Source organism: Diadema antillarum, unplaced genomic scaffold (assembly GCF_040938485.1).
Source record: "Diadema antillarum isolate AM-2024a unplaced genomic scaffold, OU_Dant_1.0 scf00000107, whole genome shotgun sequence".
NCBI classification, from domain to species: Eukaryota; Metazoa; Echinodermata; class Echinoidea; order Diadematoida; family Diadematidae; genus Diadema; species Diadema antillarum.
This window is the reverse complement of record NW_027270996.1, coordinates 89,815-105,009: the sequence shown is the minus strand read 5'-3', so window position 1 is coordinate 105,009 and position 15,195 is coordinate 89,815. Positions and strand designations below refer to the sequence as shown.

Genomic DNA, 15,195 nt, shown 5'->3' with positions numbered 1-15,195 from the left:
GTGTATGATTCTTTTAACATTCCATAACTTTACTTGATTGCCATGATTATAAGTTTGCCAGATTTGATTTTTTTTTAAATATTATGAAACTGATTTGTGGTAAGCAAAAATAGAGGCAAAGGGTGAGGAGTTATAGAAGGTAAATGCTTTGATGTCTTTGGAATTTAAGTTGGTAACCAGCAAACATTGTGTAGTGCACAAAGTAGGTTCATCAGACTTCGTTGTAATCATGAGAGAACAATATTAAAATGGACTGGATTTTAACCAGGTGCATTTCTCCGAGTGCCATTATGACCAAGCTTCAGGGGATGAACAAAGTGCATTTTTTAGAAAGTTTTTACTTTCATGGCACAGTATCCTTTGTGTAGCTGTGCAGTGCTTCAGATGTTTGTGTCTGTCTACAGCAATACCTCCAAAATTGAGACTGTGATGCTTGGTGAGCTCTAGACTCACTCCTCTCTTTCTTTCTTCCCCCTCCCCGCCCCGCCCCACCCAGGAGATGAGTTCCACAAAGATTGTCGTCACCTAGAGAAATATCTTCATTATGTGATAAGACACAACGTGCTGGGCAAAGATTCCACCTTGGCTAAATTTCTGACAGAGATTGAGGTAAGGTCTGTATAGTGCATGCCTTGGATGGTATTCAGCTAGGGATGAAACACACAATATATCTTCTCTCTGTAGTATGCATCACAGTATTTACAGTAAGTCTTTTGATAGGATTACCCCATTTACATCATTCACACATGCTGTGCTAATTAAGATACAGTGCTTACTGTTCCATCCCACGTCAGTTCATGCCGATTCTTTCCAAGTTGTCTAGTGACCAGTGAGATAATATATAGCAGATGATATTCACAAAGAAATTCTACAAATTATGTAAAGATGCTCCTATCTATATTTTATTAGAGAGAGAGAGAGAGAGAGAGAGGGGGGGGGGGGGGGTAGGTGATGATGAAGATGCCATGAGAAATGTATGACTAGGAGAAAGTGGTTTTAAGTGAGTGGATTCTAAAAAGGCAACACATCAGTTTAAAAGAAAAATATATAAAAAAGTAATAAATCCAGTGCTCAGCTTGTTTTCTGTAATCATGTGCGCAGATTTCCAGAAGCCAGGTAACTGTAATGGAATAATGAACATGACTTTATTAACCCTATTCTAACTGGGCTATGGTCAATTTGACCCCCCCTTCAGATCTCGGCCGCCGATCGCGCGATTGCCACAAAATTTTGCCTGAACATAGAGCGGGATTTCAACTACAAGATTACATGGTCATACATAAAAGTTTTGATTTTCTATTTTAGTAAATTAATTATGCAAATTTACGCCTGAAATCATATTTTCACCTATAACTCCATTAAAAAGACTGAATGATTGCTAAATTTTTTTGTAAGAGTTCCTCAAGACCCATTGAACAATTTTCTTGTAAAAAATAGCACAATCAAAATCAGTTTCTTTTGTTTTTTATTGTTTTGTTAATTTCTTATGTATTTCATTTTTTTTGACCTTTTGTTTTCTACTGTTCTTTGGCCAAAATTTGTTGCAGGCACCTTTTCAAGCTTATCTACATTGAAATTGATTAATTTCAATGGTTAAAATTTGAAATAATCTAATTCATATCAATTTAACCCAAAAACACAATTTGCATTGGATTTGCACACGATATCATGAATTTGAGCCATTTTCGGGTTGACGTGCATACGCAAAACAGTTACGTAACTTCAGAACGGTGTACCCGGACATCGCAAATTTGGTCTCAAAATATGCGGGAGACTTCAAAGAAAAAAAGTAATGAAATGATGCGGCAAAATCTTTGCGCGTTGCGGAATCGCGGGGGGGGGGGGGGGGGGGGGTCAAATTGACCCCCCCCCAGTTAGAATAGGGTTAAAGTAGACCTAAAAAAAAACACCAAAAAAACAAACAAACAAACAAACAAAATATAACAACAATATTTTCTGTGACCAGAAAGAGAAACTATTTGGAAAATGCAAAACAGTGTGTGTCACCTAATATTCACAGTTTCACATTTGCTCATATCCTATTATTTCTTGCACAGCCTCCAGTGAGGGCCAAGGTGAAGCGAGGCCTACTATCTAACCTGACACAGAAGATGTCTGAAGTGATGAAAGGTAGTCACCAAGATAGTGACACGGAGTTCCAGAAGGACAGGGATAGAGCCAACCAAGTGCTTCCTATCATGAAGGATCTCAGTAGAGTTTTCAAACTGAGAACAAATCACTTGCAGCGTGAGTTTGGAGTGCCTCTTCATCCAAATCATTCTCATTTTGCTTTGCAATGTGTTCATATTCATGCCAGGTTAATGTGAAATTCTGTATCTATGATAAGGATCTTACACACTTGCAGGAAGATTATTTCCAATATGGATATTAGACATGATTGATATATGTGACCCTTCATCACAAAACCATCAAAAAGTCACTAGGCATAGATTTTAAGTTAAGGGCAGATTCTGAAAGAGCAGACTCTAAGCTTTAAAATGATGTATAACTTATTACAAATAGACTCTCCTAACTTATCTCAATATTTGAAAGAAAGCGCACACTCTGAAATAGTGTGTATTGAAAAGAGGCTTTGACATTTAGGGTGTAGTCAAGGGCTTAATCTCACCAAGCTGTACTCTGTGCAATGAATTGGGCAAAAACAGGATGGGATGCAAAATTCTGTAGCAACCACATTTAAAGGCACATGGTCCCAGGGGTTTAGTCGAATGCGTACGTGGGCGCACGGTGCAAGTTTCCTATAGAGACCAACGCTATCGACTCCTCTTTAGCGCTTACGCTATGACCCATTTCCCCGAGTCCGAAGAAGTCCGATCCACTGTAGTCAGTGGTCCGATCACAGTTCGGCTCATGATTCGGCTGAGGGGAATGACAGCTGTAGCAAACTTCTTTTGTGATGTCATAATAAGAAGCACATATATGCACGCACCCTGGCATTACTACAGACTGCGTGATGCGCAGAGAAGACAACGAAGGCAACGTTACCTAGCAAGACCTACACGCTTTACTCTGGATGACAGCTCAACTTCAGCAATCTTCGTATCAATGATAACGGTGATCGGCAGTATCATCAACAGCGCCCTCTACACTACCGGGACTATGCGCCTTTAAGGGATTATCAAATAAACTGAAGTTTTACGCTATCCATGCGTAGTACTAACTTCCAAAGCAGTAGCATCAGCGTCTGTCAAAAGTTATCAAGAGTTGAAAGTGAAGAGTGTGTATTTTTTTTGTGTTTTTTAAAGAAATCAAAGGGGGCCTCTAAGACTTACCTAATATATATTCTAAAATTTTTCGAGAAAACAATGAAAAAAAAAATGTTCTTGGTTGTATGATCCCAAACTTAAGAATTATGCCGAATTGCTCTGACTTTCAGATAACATAAGAAACTAAAGATTGACTAGGTTGACCCATTTTATGTATTTTGAGTTTTCATATGAAATTAGGGCCTGCAAATTTTGTTGTTTTTGTGATGCATGGCCCTTTACAATGGGGTAAAAACTTGAGTTTGCAGTAGATCTGTCATGTTTGGTCCCTAATTACTCATATAAAGATAGATACAAGGTACTTGTGTGCTTCTGTTGATTAACATTTTGGGAAATATATTAAGTTTTTGTTATAAGTTTTGGTTATGTTCTTCAGATTGGTTCTTGAAAGGAGAGACATCTTAGATTGCTGATACACTGTGCTTTGTAATACGCCATGTATTACACTTTGTTTTGTAATACACCATGCATTGGACTGACATTATTTCCTTTTGGTCGAGTTTTGGCAATTCTAACTACTCAGATAGTCAAACTGTCTGAAACATTAATAGTGCAGAATGCTATTCCTTCCTTTTCAGAACTCCACCAAGAAAGCATACTGAACACATCTTTTCAGAACTCCACCAAGAAAGAATACTAAGAAGTTCTTTTCAGAATTACAACCCTACATGATGCACTGCCAACCATCAACCATCAGTTTCCTTTTTAATCTCCCTTTCATGTAGACATCCTTCTACAGGAATAAAAGCAATCGTATCTACATGTAGGTAAAATGTCAATCTTTGTGATTATCTTGTACTTGAATCAATGTGAAAATGATGAATTTTCACAATGATTCAACTACAAGCTAATCACAATGACATTTCAAGTTAAGGGACAAAATCTAAAGGAAAACAGAGGCCCTTTACTGTGTTTCTCAGTGATATTTACTGAACTGTTTTTGTGTGAAGCAGAAGCTCATTTTGTGATCTCAAGGCATTGCTCACTCTAATCTCTTTGGTCTTGCTTTCATTCCTCCATATACAGGATTATCTTCAGCACTTAACCACTTTTCTACAGCTTTGTGTCTTGTCAGCAGTGCAGAGAAAGATGAAAAGCTCATTGAAGGAACCCAGTGAGTGTATATCCCATACATTATTGGGGATTCAATATCTTATTCATTATTATTATTTTGTTTTTGTTTTTTAAGAGAGAGATAGTAAATAATGAAGTGGTTGCATTGGTTAAACACAGTATGGTAATGCATGCTCTCTGTTGGGATTGGCATATCCAGTGTTGCCAATATTCATTAATTTTGTTGTGCTATTATTCCATGCAGTTGGGGCAGTGTCCATGTAGCATCGTGATATCTAAAAAATACATTTCATCATAACTCAATATTAATTATGCTATACATTTATTGTTTGTAGGCTTTACATTTGCATTGAGGCCACACATTTTCCTGGAAATTTTGTGCCATTCAGACTCAATTTCGATGAAGTTATTAAACAATATGTAACAGTGTCCTGTAGCATCGTGACGTGTCCACATAGCATCGTGATATTTTAAAATTTGGTCCTAAGAGACAAATTATGGCAATTAGCTTGACCAAAATTTGATGCAATATGCATATTTACAAGATATGAATGAGATACTGTATGCGCCAATATTTTCGCGAAAATATCTGTACGCGAATCACGGTATCAGTGGCATTTTCGCATGTTGTTAAATTCGCGATTGATAGTAGTAGTAGGGTCTACTGCCAAGCCCGAGAAACACGTTCAAACACTTGCCAACGTACTCGTAACGTTTTTCCATTTGCATTGTGACTCCCAAACATGAAAATAGAAACGACACAGTAGAAGATTTATAAAATGAAATAATTACGGCATTCACAAGTACTCAGTACCTACCAAATGTTGCAACAATAGACGACAAAGTTTCAGAGCTGCGCTAGCGCTAGCGAAAGTTTTACGTGCATCCTATATACATGGCCCTGTCGCTGTACACAAGTGTTGCGCTAGCTAGCTACACCTAGCTGCGCATTGGCGTCTGCACGGCCCTGCGCACACGGCGTCTGGTCGGGCTACATGCATCCCTAGGCCTCACCCGTGTACCCAACCATGTCGAGCCGGTGTTCGTTCGCGTAGGGTAACGTAGCACGGAGATTGCACATTTTAATGCACGTTTAGCATCGTACTGCATTTCCACAATTGGTCGCTCCGTTGCGTACGTACTAGTAATATAGTATGTGTACGTACTGGCCGATGTAACAGCCGCGTTCTGGTCCGGCCAGCGTTGGATGCATTTTGTCATCAATTTGCACATAAGGTATGACGGGGTAATATTTTCGCGTGTCTTTAATTTCGCGATCAGCCCGAAGCTTGCGAAATTCGCGAAAATAAAACCCTCACGAAAATAACTGCGTATTTAGTAGCTAAATATCTAAAATTTCCCGTACACAGTTTTGATTTTAAAAGAAAATTACAAACTTTATCACGATGCTCTGCAGTGTCCTTTTTTGTGACATTTGGTGGACACCGCGTAGCATAGTGACACATTGTGTAATTTTCTTGTAAAAGTAAAACTGGAAAGGAGAGTTAAGATATTTAGCCATCTGACTAATCTAGTAATTATGCATATTATATCAAATTTTAGTCAAGCTAAGTGCATTAATTTGTCTTTTAGGACCAGATTTTAACTATCACAATGCTACATGGACACGTCTCGATGCTACAGGACACCGTTACATATCGTTTTAATAACTTCATCAAAATTGAGTCTGAATGGCACAAAATTTCTAGGTAAATGTATGGTCTCAATACAAATGTAAAGCCTATAAACAATAAATGTATAGCATAATTAGTATTGAGTTATGCTAAAATGTCACACTTTGTGCCCCAACTTCACGGAATTACCCCTATATATGAAGAGTTTTATTGCAAATTGAGCTGAGCGCCATGTTCAAACATTTCAAAGTATTAAAGTCCATCATCAGATAAAGCAAAACAAAACCTCTCCAGTAATACCTCACTTGTAACGTAGCAAGGAATATTTTGGAAGTTATGATTAAAAATATCCTGTATTTTCTTGTTATTTTCTTCTTTTTTAAGCAGCTTTAATCACAAATATCTCAATTTATCGAAAATAGAGTTGGCTTGTTTTGCAATAAGACCCTTCATATTAATATATATATATATATATATGTATATATATATATACATATTTTATATATATATATATATATATATGAAAGCATATGAATGTAAAATATTGGATTATTGTATTCTCTGTCAACTACTGATGTAATTCCTTGATATTATAATTTGTAAAGTATATAATGTCGGTTACCTCCAACTTTTGGCAATGTCAGAACATGCCTTTGAGGCTTGATGACTTTTTACTTCTTGATTGTAAATTATAAGAAATGATTGATACATATTGTAGCCATTTTATTTCTTCTTATATTTAAATCATACACGTGTTTCAAACAATTGTACAAGGCTTGGTAGATTCCCGCAGTCAATGAATTAATGATTATTCACTTCTTGGAAAAATTCAAACTAGAGTAGAAAATTCTCATGAGGCCCTGAAAACACCTAGCTGTGAAAATATTGCAGCTATTAATCACCAGTTTCAGTAAATCTACATAATATAGCCATCAGAAGTGATGGTACCCGTAGTGAAACATTGGCTTTATGTTGCTTCTACCAGTATGATTTTACCCTCTCCATTTGCTGTTATATTTGTCTAATTCTCTTTATCTCACACTGTCTCACTTCCTGTGTTAGGACACAGCTTTTGTTTGCTAGAGCAATGGAGCATTATGCTCACGCCGTGGATGTGTTCACTGCAAACCACGAGTCTTCGTTAGGATTTTTCCTTGATGTTTATGCAAGATATGCAGAAGCTGAAAAGGTATTGCTAACATGTGCTATTGTCTCTTTCATACCTGTAGATATGAATTTGAAGAGAATTGTTCATTAAATTTTGAATAAAGTAGAGTAATAATTCAATCATATGTCTTGATTAAAATTTGATAGGGAATTTGCAAAGTAAGAGACACTTGTTAGATACTAGTAGCAAAGACAAGCTTCATAATAAGTGATAATACTCACTGTGATATTGTAAGGAGTATCTGTATTTATGTTGTGGTAGCATAGAGAATTTATTTACATTTTTATGAGATCTTGACTTGCATTAGAACCAGAAGGTCAGTATATTTTTTTTATTCCAAGTTGCTGAATATATGCCTTTTTGTTTCCCTGATGTCTTTTGACAGTTATCACAAGATTTTGATTTGAATTGGACTAATGTCTGTACAGTAACATGTTCCATGTCTGCATTAGTGGTCACATAGCCTTCAATTGTACAAATACAGTTGTTGTTTTTTTTTCTCTATTGAAAGGAAATGTTGCACAGAAGAACAGTCAAACTTGTAGAGTTTGATAATGCAGTGAAGACACTGAACAAAGCCAACCCTCAGAAAAAAGCAGTGGTGAGTAAAGTCATTTACTTATTTCCCTTTTTCTTTAGACATGCAGTTGTACAATATTGTGCTCTTATTGAGGATCAAGAAATTAATTGGAGTACCTACACATTTGACATGCATCGTATTCATATCTTGCCACTGAGAAAAAAAAAAAGAACAACAAAACAACTGAACAGTCTTACAACTATAGAGCCTGTTGGGCTACACTGATGGCATATATGATACACAGTGTTTTATTGTACAAATGATGCACAAGTCTCAGTGAGTCAGTAGAAATTTCGTTCATAAGGTACTGTTCAACCCATGAGGTAAGTGGAGTGGATTTAGTCAAAGTACCATTGATAGTTACTGCATGCACACTATTTCTACTGATGCATGAAAAGACATGTGCATCATCTGTTGTATAGAACAGGGCCAGCAATCCGTTTTTGATCAAGTGACCTGATGGCAAAAGTAATGGATGCATTTCCTTTTGGCTTGCCATCAACTCAAACCACAAATCCAGTTCATACATGCACTTCCAGCCTTACATCCAGTATAGTATGCTGGATGCAAGGCTGGAAGTAATGGACAAATTTACTGAATAGACTGGATGCATGTATGCATATGATGCATTTTAATAATGATTTGTGTTTATCTGGTACCTTTCTTTTCAGAGAGTGTGCCAACTGTATAGTTACTAATCCATTTATAAGGGGATGGGGGAGGGGGTTAGCTGTAAACCCCTTTTTATACCCCCGCCAAACGAAGTTTGAAGGGGGTATATAGGAATCAGCGGACGGTCGGGCGGTCGGGCGGTCGGTCCGTTGCAAATCTTGCGTCGCGAACTACTTCCTCAGTTTTCAACCGATTCCCATAAAACTTGGCACAGATGTGTGCCTTGGGTTGTAGATGTCCAAGACGTATTTTTTGACAGTACCCAAAAGTACGTTGCCATGGTAACGGCATATTATGGGCAAAAATGGGTACAAATCTTGCGTCGCGAACTCCTCCCACAGTTTTTGATCAATTTTTATGAAATTAGGTACAGATGTTCATCTGAATATGTTAATGTGCAAGACACATATTTCCGCAGTGGCAAAAAGTGCGTTGCCATGGTAACGGCATGTTATTGGTAAAATATAGGGCAAAATGCTTCATGGCAAAACTGCTTCATCAGTGTTCTTCCAATTCTCATGGAATTCATATTGAATGTTTGTCTTAGGATATAGGTCAGCATGACACATTTCTTGACAGTGACAAAAAGTATGTTGCCATGGTAACAGCTCACATATTATGAGCCAAAATGATGGAAAATTTTGTGTTGCAAACTACTTCCTCAGTTTTTGCCCAATTTCCATGAAACTTGGTACAGATGTGTGCCTTTGGTTGTAGATGTGCAAGACGCATTTTTTGACAGTACCCGAAAGTACGTTGCCATGGTAATGGCATATTAATGGCAGAAGATCAAGGAAAGATCTTGCGGATTTAACTACTTCCTCAGTTTTTTGACCAAAGCTTATGAAATGTGGCACACACCTTGATCTTGGTGGGAAGATGTGGAAGACATATTTTTCGGACGTGTTGGAAGCTGCGTTGCCATGGTAACGGCATATTAATGGCAGAAGATCAAGGAAAGATCTTGCGGATTGAACTACTTCCTCTGTATTCGACTGAAGCTCATGAAATGTGGCACACACATTGGTCTTGGTGGGAAGATGTGCAAGACATATTTTTTGGATGTGTCGGAAGCTGCGTTGCCATGGTAACGGCATATTAATGGCGGAAGATCAAGGAAAGATCTTGTGGATTGAACTACTTCCTCAGTTTTTGACAAAAGCTTATGAAATGTGGCACACACAATAGTCTTGGTGGGAAGATGTGCAAGACATATTTTTCGGACGTGTCGGAAGCTGCGTTGCCATGGTAACGGCATTTAAATGGCAGAAGATCAAGGAAAGATCATTCCTTGGGTAAGACTGTCGTCACGGGGCGGGGGTATTAATCACCTTCAGTGATATTTCTAGTTAATATCTATAGTGAAAAGAATGCCAAACACTTCAAAGATGCATGAACAGGAAATCTTGAATCTAAAAATTTTTGTGCATGGTGTATTTTGCAATGAATGAGATGTAACTCCAATGTTGCATACATTTTAAATTGATCTCACATTTATCTTCCTTTCTGCCGGTGAGATAGGTCTTGATGTGAGTGTATTAGTGGTCTTAATTGCTGGCCTCTGTGCTGTAATTGTAAACCCCATAGGTAGTGGAGCCTGTAGTTGAGACCTATCTCTTACCCTACAGCTGCATTGTACCTACTAAGTTATGTACAATGTACAGTGCGTATATAACCCCCCCCCCCCCCCCCCCCCGCAAGATTTCATTTCAAATTTGTGAAGATTGTGGTAACTTTACACCAAAGTGAGTAGCTACATATTAGAACCACATATCTCCTCTTTCCAATGACATCTTATTTATTCATACACAGTCATGGATGGCTGAGTAATCATTCTTTTTGGACAATGGGTCAAATTGGACTTGGGACCAGGTTTAGACACTGCAAGAATCAATGCACCTTATTAGGAATTAACTTAACAAATGGAATAATGAAATTAATAATCGCAACTTACCATTGTCTTCTTTCGGATATCTCTTTTTAACATTACATCCCATGCCCCTCTACATGGCCACCATTCCTTTCCACACAGAGATTAGCTCTTTTCTCCATCTCACGCACAGCCCTGCGAATCATTGAGGCTTGGTGGCGTAGAGCTTCAAACTCATAAGTGATTCTTTGTCTCAGAGTTGCAATGTCAGGTGGAGGGGTAATGAACACTTTGCTCTTGAGATAACCCCAAAGAAAAAAGTCACAAGAAGTCAGATCCGGAGATCGTGGTGGCCACTTCATATCATGATACAAGGCAATCACCCGATTTCCAAATACCTCAGCCAATCTGTTTCTTACTGCAACTAGTCGATGGGCTGGTGCACCATCCTGTGCCCACCATAGGCGTCTGAACACACCCCTTTGTTGCACAGGAAAATTTTCCATTAATTCAGCAATCACATGTTCATTTAAAATTTGTAAGTATCCATTTCCGTTCATGTTGTTTTCAAAGAAGAAGGGCTCTAGGAGCAAACGGTTTCCACTAAGTCCAGCCCAGACATTCAGCTTTTCTCTCACCTGTCTGAACATTCAAAAAAAAAAAAAAAAAAAAAAAAAAGAGAATTGAAAAGGATTTATGCTGGTCTTACTAACTGAGACTTGGTCCCAAGTCCAATTTGACCCATTGTCCAAAAAGAATGATTACTCAACCATCCATGACCATGTAAGAATAAATAAAATATAACTGGAAAGAGGAGATGTGTGGCTTTAAGATGTTGCTACTCACTTTGGTGTAAAGTTAACACAATCTTCACAAATTTGAAATTGAATCTTTTTTTTCTTTTTTTTTTTTGATACGCACTGTATATGGGGATCTCAAAACCTGACTGGGAATGAAACTGTTGGACCTTCATTCTCAAATCAGTGCATTGCAATACATTGACCCTGTACAATGCCTCTTTGACACACAGGCTGAGGAAGTGAAGGATCAGAAAGAGAAGGATTTCCATGACATTTCAAGCATAGCCAGGAAAGAGGTACAGTATAGTATCCAAACACTTTCCCATCATATAATCAGTATGAAATATAATAATTTGTATGTGGGTTTCTGTTATGATCATGCCATTTACAGACATCATATCACACAATTTCAGGTAATTTTGTTTCCAAGTTGGTTTTGACTTTCACAGTCATCTAAGTTAATGATATGCAAGTGAATTTATCTAGTGCAATAAAGTGAGTTTTGATAATGATTTTGCATTTTCTTTTTCATCTTTCCAGTGTGTGTATATGTTGCTCAATTTCAAGTTTCTAATTTAGGAGAATACCAATGCACTTATATTTGGTCACTTGAGTAATATTGACTGGAATCTTACCAAACTTGGTCCAAGTATAAAGTATGGTGGGGCAATTACTTGATTAGATTTTGGGTGAAATCGGCTAAAGGCCAAAGGTCAAAGGTCAAGGTCAAATCATGAAGTTGTATTTGTTTACGTGATAACTCAGAGTGGATCAAGCAAATTTCACCAAACTTTGTCCGTGTATGATGTATGATGGGACAATTACTTGATTAGTTTTTGAGTGAAATTGGACAAAGGTCAAAGATCAAGGTCAAATGCTAAAATTTATCTGTTTACGTGATAACTGAAAACTGGATGAAGCAACTTTCACCAAACTTGGTCCAAGGATGACATATGATGGGCCATTAGTTGAGTAGCTTTGTAATGAAATTGGCAAGAGGTCAAAAGGTCAAGGTCAAGGTCAAATGGTAAAAATGTTGAGCACTATTTCCCCCATATCTATGCAATGCCCGAACGAAGGTATTTTCTTGAAACTTAGTGTAGACATGTACAACTGCATAAAGATCCTGCAGGGAGAGTTTCATGTCATAAGGTCAAAGGTCAAAAGGTCAAAGGTCAGGTGAAAATGTTACTATTTCACTTTTCTCGCAAATGGTTCAATGTATCTTCATGGAACTTGGTACATATGCATGTACTTACTGGCAGGGATTATCTAGGGAATTTAGGGTCATGGGTCAATAGTCATGGGTCAAAGGTCAAGGTCAACTCCTCAAAATTTCACTATTTCCCTCATATACTAGTATGCATTGCTTGCAGGATTATTTTTAAAACTTAATATATACATGTATTACCTAATGGAGATTCTCTGGGAAATTTCCTGCCAGAAGGGCAAAGGTCAAAAGTTAAGGGTCAAAGGCCAGGCAAAAATGTAAAAGAAAAAATGCTATTCTTTACTGTAATTACACTTTTTCTTCATACCTTGAAACTTACTCAATGCATAAACTTATAAAAGGGTCGGTCAAAAGTTGAGTAAAAATCCTAAATTCCCCAAATACATGTACTGCACTCTTAGACAATTATAGCAAACCTAGTTCAAGGAAAGTGAACATTCAAGACATTTCTGACAAACCTGTCATTTCAATATTTTGCCAGTTATGTGAAACTGTCATCACACATTGTGAAGACATTGTACTATACACCTATTGGGAGAATCATGCATTATGGCGGAGGCATACCAATACAATGTATTTCTAGTTTTGTTTTTTTATAACGATCAAAACATGGAATATTAGTTTGGCATTAAAAACTCTGCCCTAGATAACGATTTGGGTAGCTGTCTCACAATGTAACTATGAATTGCATAACCACTGTCTAGGCAGAATGCATTAAAGTGTTCATTTGATAGTCTGTTTTATCTAGGGGGGGGGGGCGTGGCGGAGGTGTTGAAAACCACAAGTCTATTTTGAGACTGACTGTAAATCACACAAAAAAACCTTGATTTGCTTTTATTCTGAACGTCACAGAGGGTGAATTGTATCAGGAGGTCACTCAATTTTGCTTCCTGAGGATTATTAAACTTTATTGTCTTGGCATGCTGTATTTCAGCTGAGTGTAGAGAAAAGACATAAAGACATAGACATGATGCTTTTTGTTTTTGTTGTGAAGCACTTCCGTCTTTTGTTTTTTCTACAGCTCCAAAACTACAACAGGCAACGGGTTGTGGAATTTCAGAAATCTCTTGTCGTATATGCAGAAGCCAACATAAAGACTGCACGGGATGCATACGCACTGCTGGCCAAAGATTTATCAGAGATGAAGCACATCACCTTATAAAGTTCATGAGATATTGGTAGGGAGTTGGTTGTGACCTTTCCCTATCTCTGCCATTCATCTTATGCCATGTTTATATGGTAACATGTTAGAGATGTTATTTTTGTAATGTTTCTCAGGCCAGATGTAGAGTGGTAGGCATCATAGATAAATTTCATCAACCTTCATGTAAGTTGGTCTTTATATGTACCTTGCCTTCCATTTGTATTAATTTTGGCGATGACAGCTCCTCTTCTCCTCATCTTTTCATTATGATCATTTATGTCATTTCATATCTATACTTTCATCATCATTCAATTTCATCAAATAAACCATCCTGTGTAGGATTACATGCAACTCTCATACCACTCTGGCCTCTGAAGCTTGAATTTTATGCTTAGTTTAAATGGTAAATACAGATAGTGTATACCATGGATGAAAAATACCCTGCCTACGGGCTGTTCAAACCAAAATTATTTTTTGTTGTCAAGTTCATAGGCAAGCATTACATCCAAGGACAGCAGAAGTAATGTGGAATGTCTAAATGTTCTGTCCTTACTGGAGAAATTTCACTGGACTTTTTTTTTCTTTTTTGAGTGCTGAAGATACATTGACTAATATATTCCATTTGGTAAACCTACCTAGCTGTAAAATTTATTCTCTTTGGCATATTGATATTGAGAGCAGATGAAAGTAACTTGATTTGAAGTGAATTTATAGAAGTATACTACTGGTGTATTGAATGTGCAGATGCTCCCATAGTGTGAATGATACAAAAGGTGACAGGAGACAGTTGCAGTTTCTCTTCAAATACACATCAGATATTGTAAGAGGCATTGTATTCTGAAGAGCTCATTTTTAGATGCAAGGTCATACAATCAGTGTCAAATATCATTAATTAGACCCTGATATTACAGTGTGTGACTCTTTTCTCTTAGGCTTACTAGATCAAAGAATAATTACAATTCAAAGTCACTAATTTCAAAGTTAAATAGAATACAAATTGTGAAGCTGCAAAATCAGGGAAAGTGTAACAGAAGAATGAATCCAGTTAGCTGAGGTATACTGAAAAAGTTAAATACAAGCAACGAACTTGTGAATCTTCAAACAGACCCTTGCTGTGTGTGCCACATTGAATGTAAGGTACTCTAAATTATAATCACGCAGAGTTTTCAGATTTTACAAATCGATTGCTGATACATCGGTGCGTAATTCACAGTAAGTACTAGTTTGAAGGGATACCTGTCACCGTATCCCACACACAAGAAAAAAGAAGAAAAAAAAAAAGGGAAAATGTTCCAGTAAATTCAATGATGGTGTAGGAGTGTAAGAATATTGGTAGATATGCAGTGTTAGGTATTACAAGATACGTTATATTATAAAATCCTTTATATATATACGGAACATATTTACATAAGAGGTTTTACTCTGGTATCCTGCCATTCTATCTTGTATTCACCAGACTGGATTGTGTGCTAGTGGAATGAAATGTACCTCTGAAGGATATTTTCTCAAATGGGAACACTAATAATGCCGTGGTTACGTGAATACTACTAGATATCTTATAAAGCAAGATGGAAACAAATTCTGTCTGTAGTGAGACATTTTGCTTATTCTCTCAACCAAAAGTTGAATTAGAGGCTATTGCAGTTATGGAGCAAGTCTTGTTTATGAACGTACATGTATTGATATTGAAAAGTTGATCAACCATACTTGGGTTATTTTTCAAAAGTTTGAGCTG

The 15,195-nt window shown here is 37.2% G+C and overlaps 1 protein-coding gene across 1 annotated transcript in view; it reads left to right on the top strand.

Moving 5' to 3' along the window:
* LOC139719239 (sorting nexin-5-like) overlaps positions 1–14,265 on the top strand; it is a 31,134-nt gene extending 16,869 nt beyond the window's left edge. Inside the window, exons 5-11 of the mRNA XM_071630669.1 lie at positions 497–609; positions 2,058–2,247; positions 4,314–4,401; positions 7,058–7,184; positions 7,675–7,764; positions 11,316–11,381; positions 13,338–14,265. Of these exons, the coding sequence (XP_071486770.1) occupies positions 497–609; positions 2,058–2,247; positions 4,314–4,401; positions 7,058–7,184; positions 7,675–7,764; positions 11,316–11,381; positions 13,338–13,478 (815 nt within the window). The 3' untranslated portion in view covers positions 13,479–14,265. The remainder of the gene's footprint in view (positions 1–496; positions 610–2,057; positions 2,248–4,313; positions 4,402–7,057; positions 7,185–7,674; positions 7,765–11,315; positions 11,382–13,337) is intronic.
* Positions 14,266–15,195: the final 930 nt, after the last annotated feature.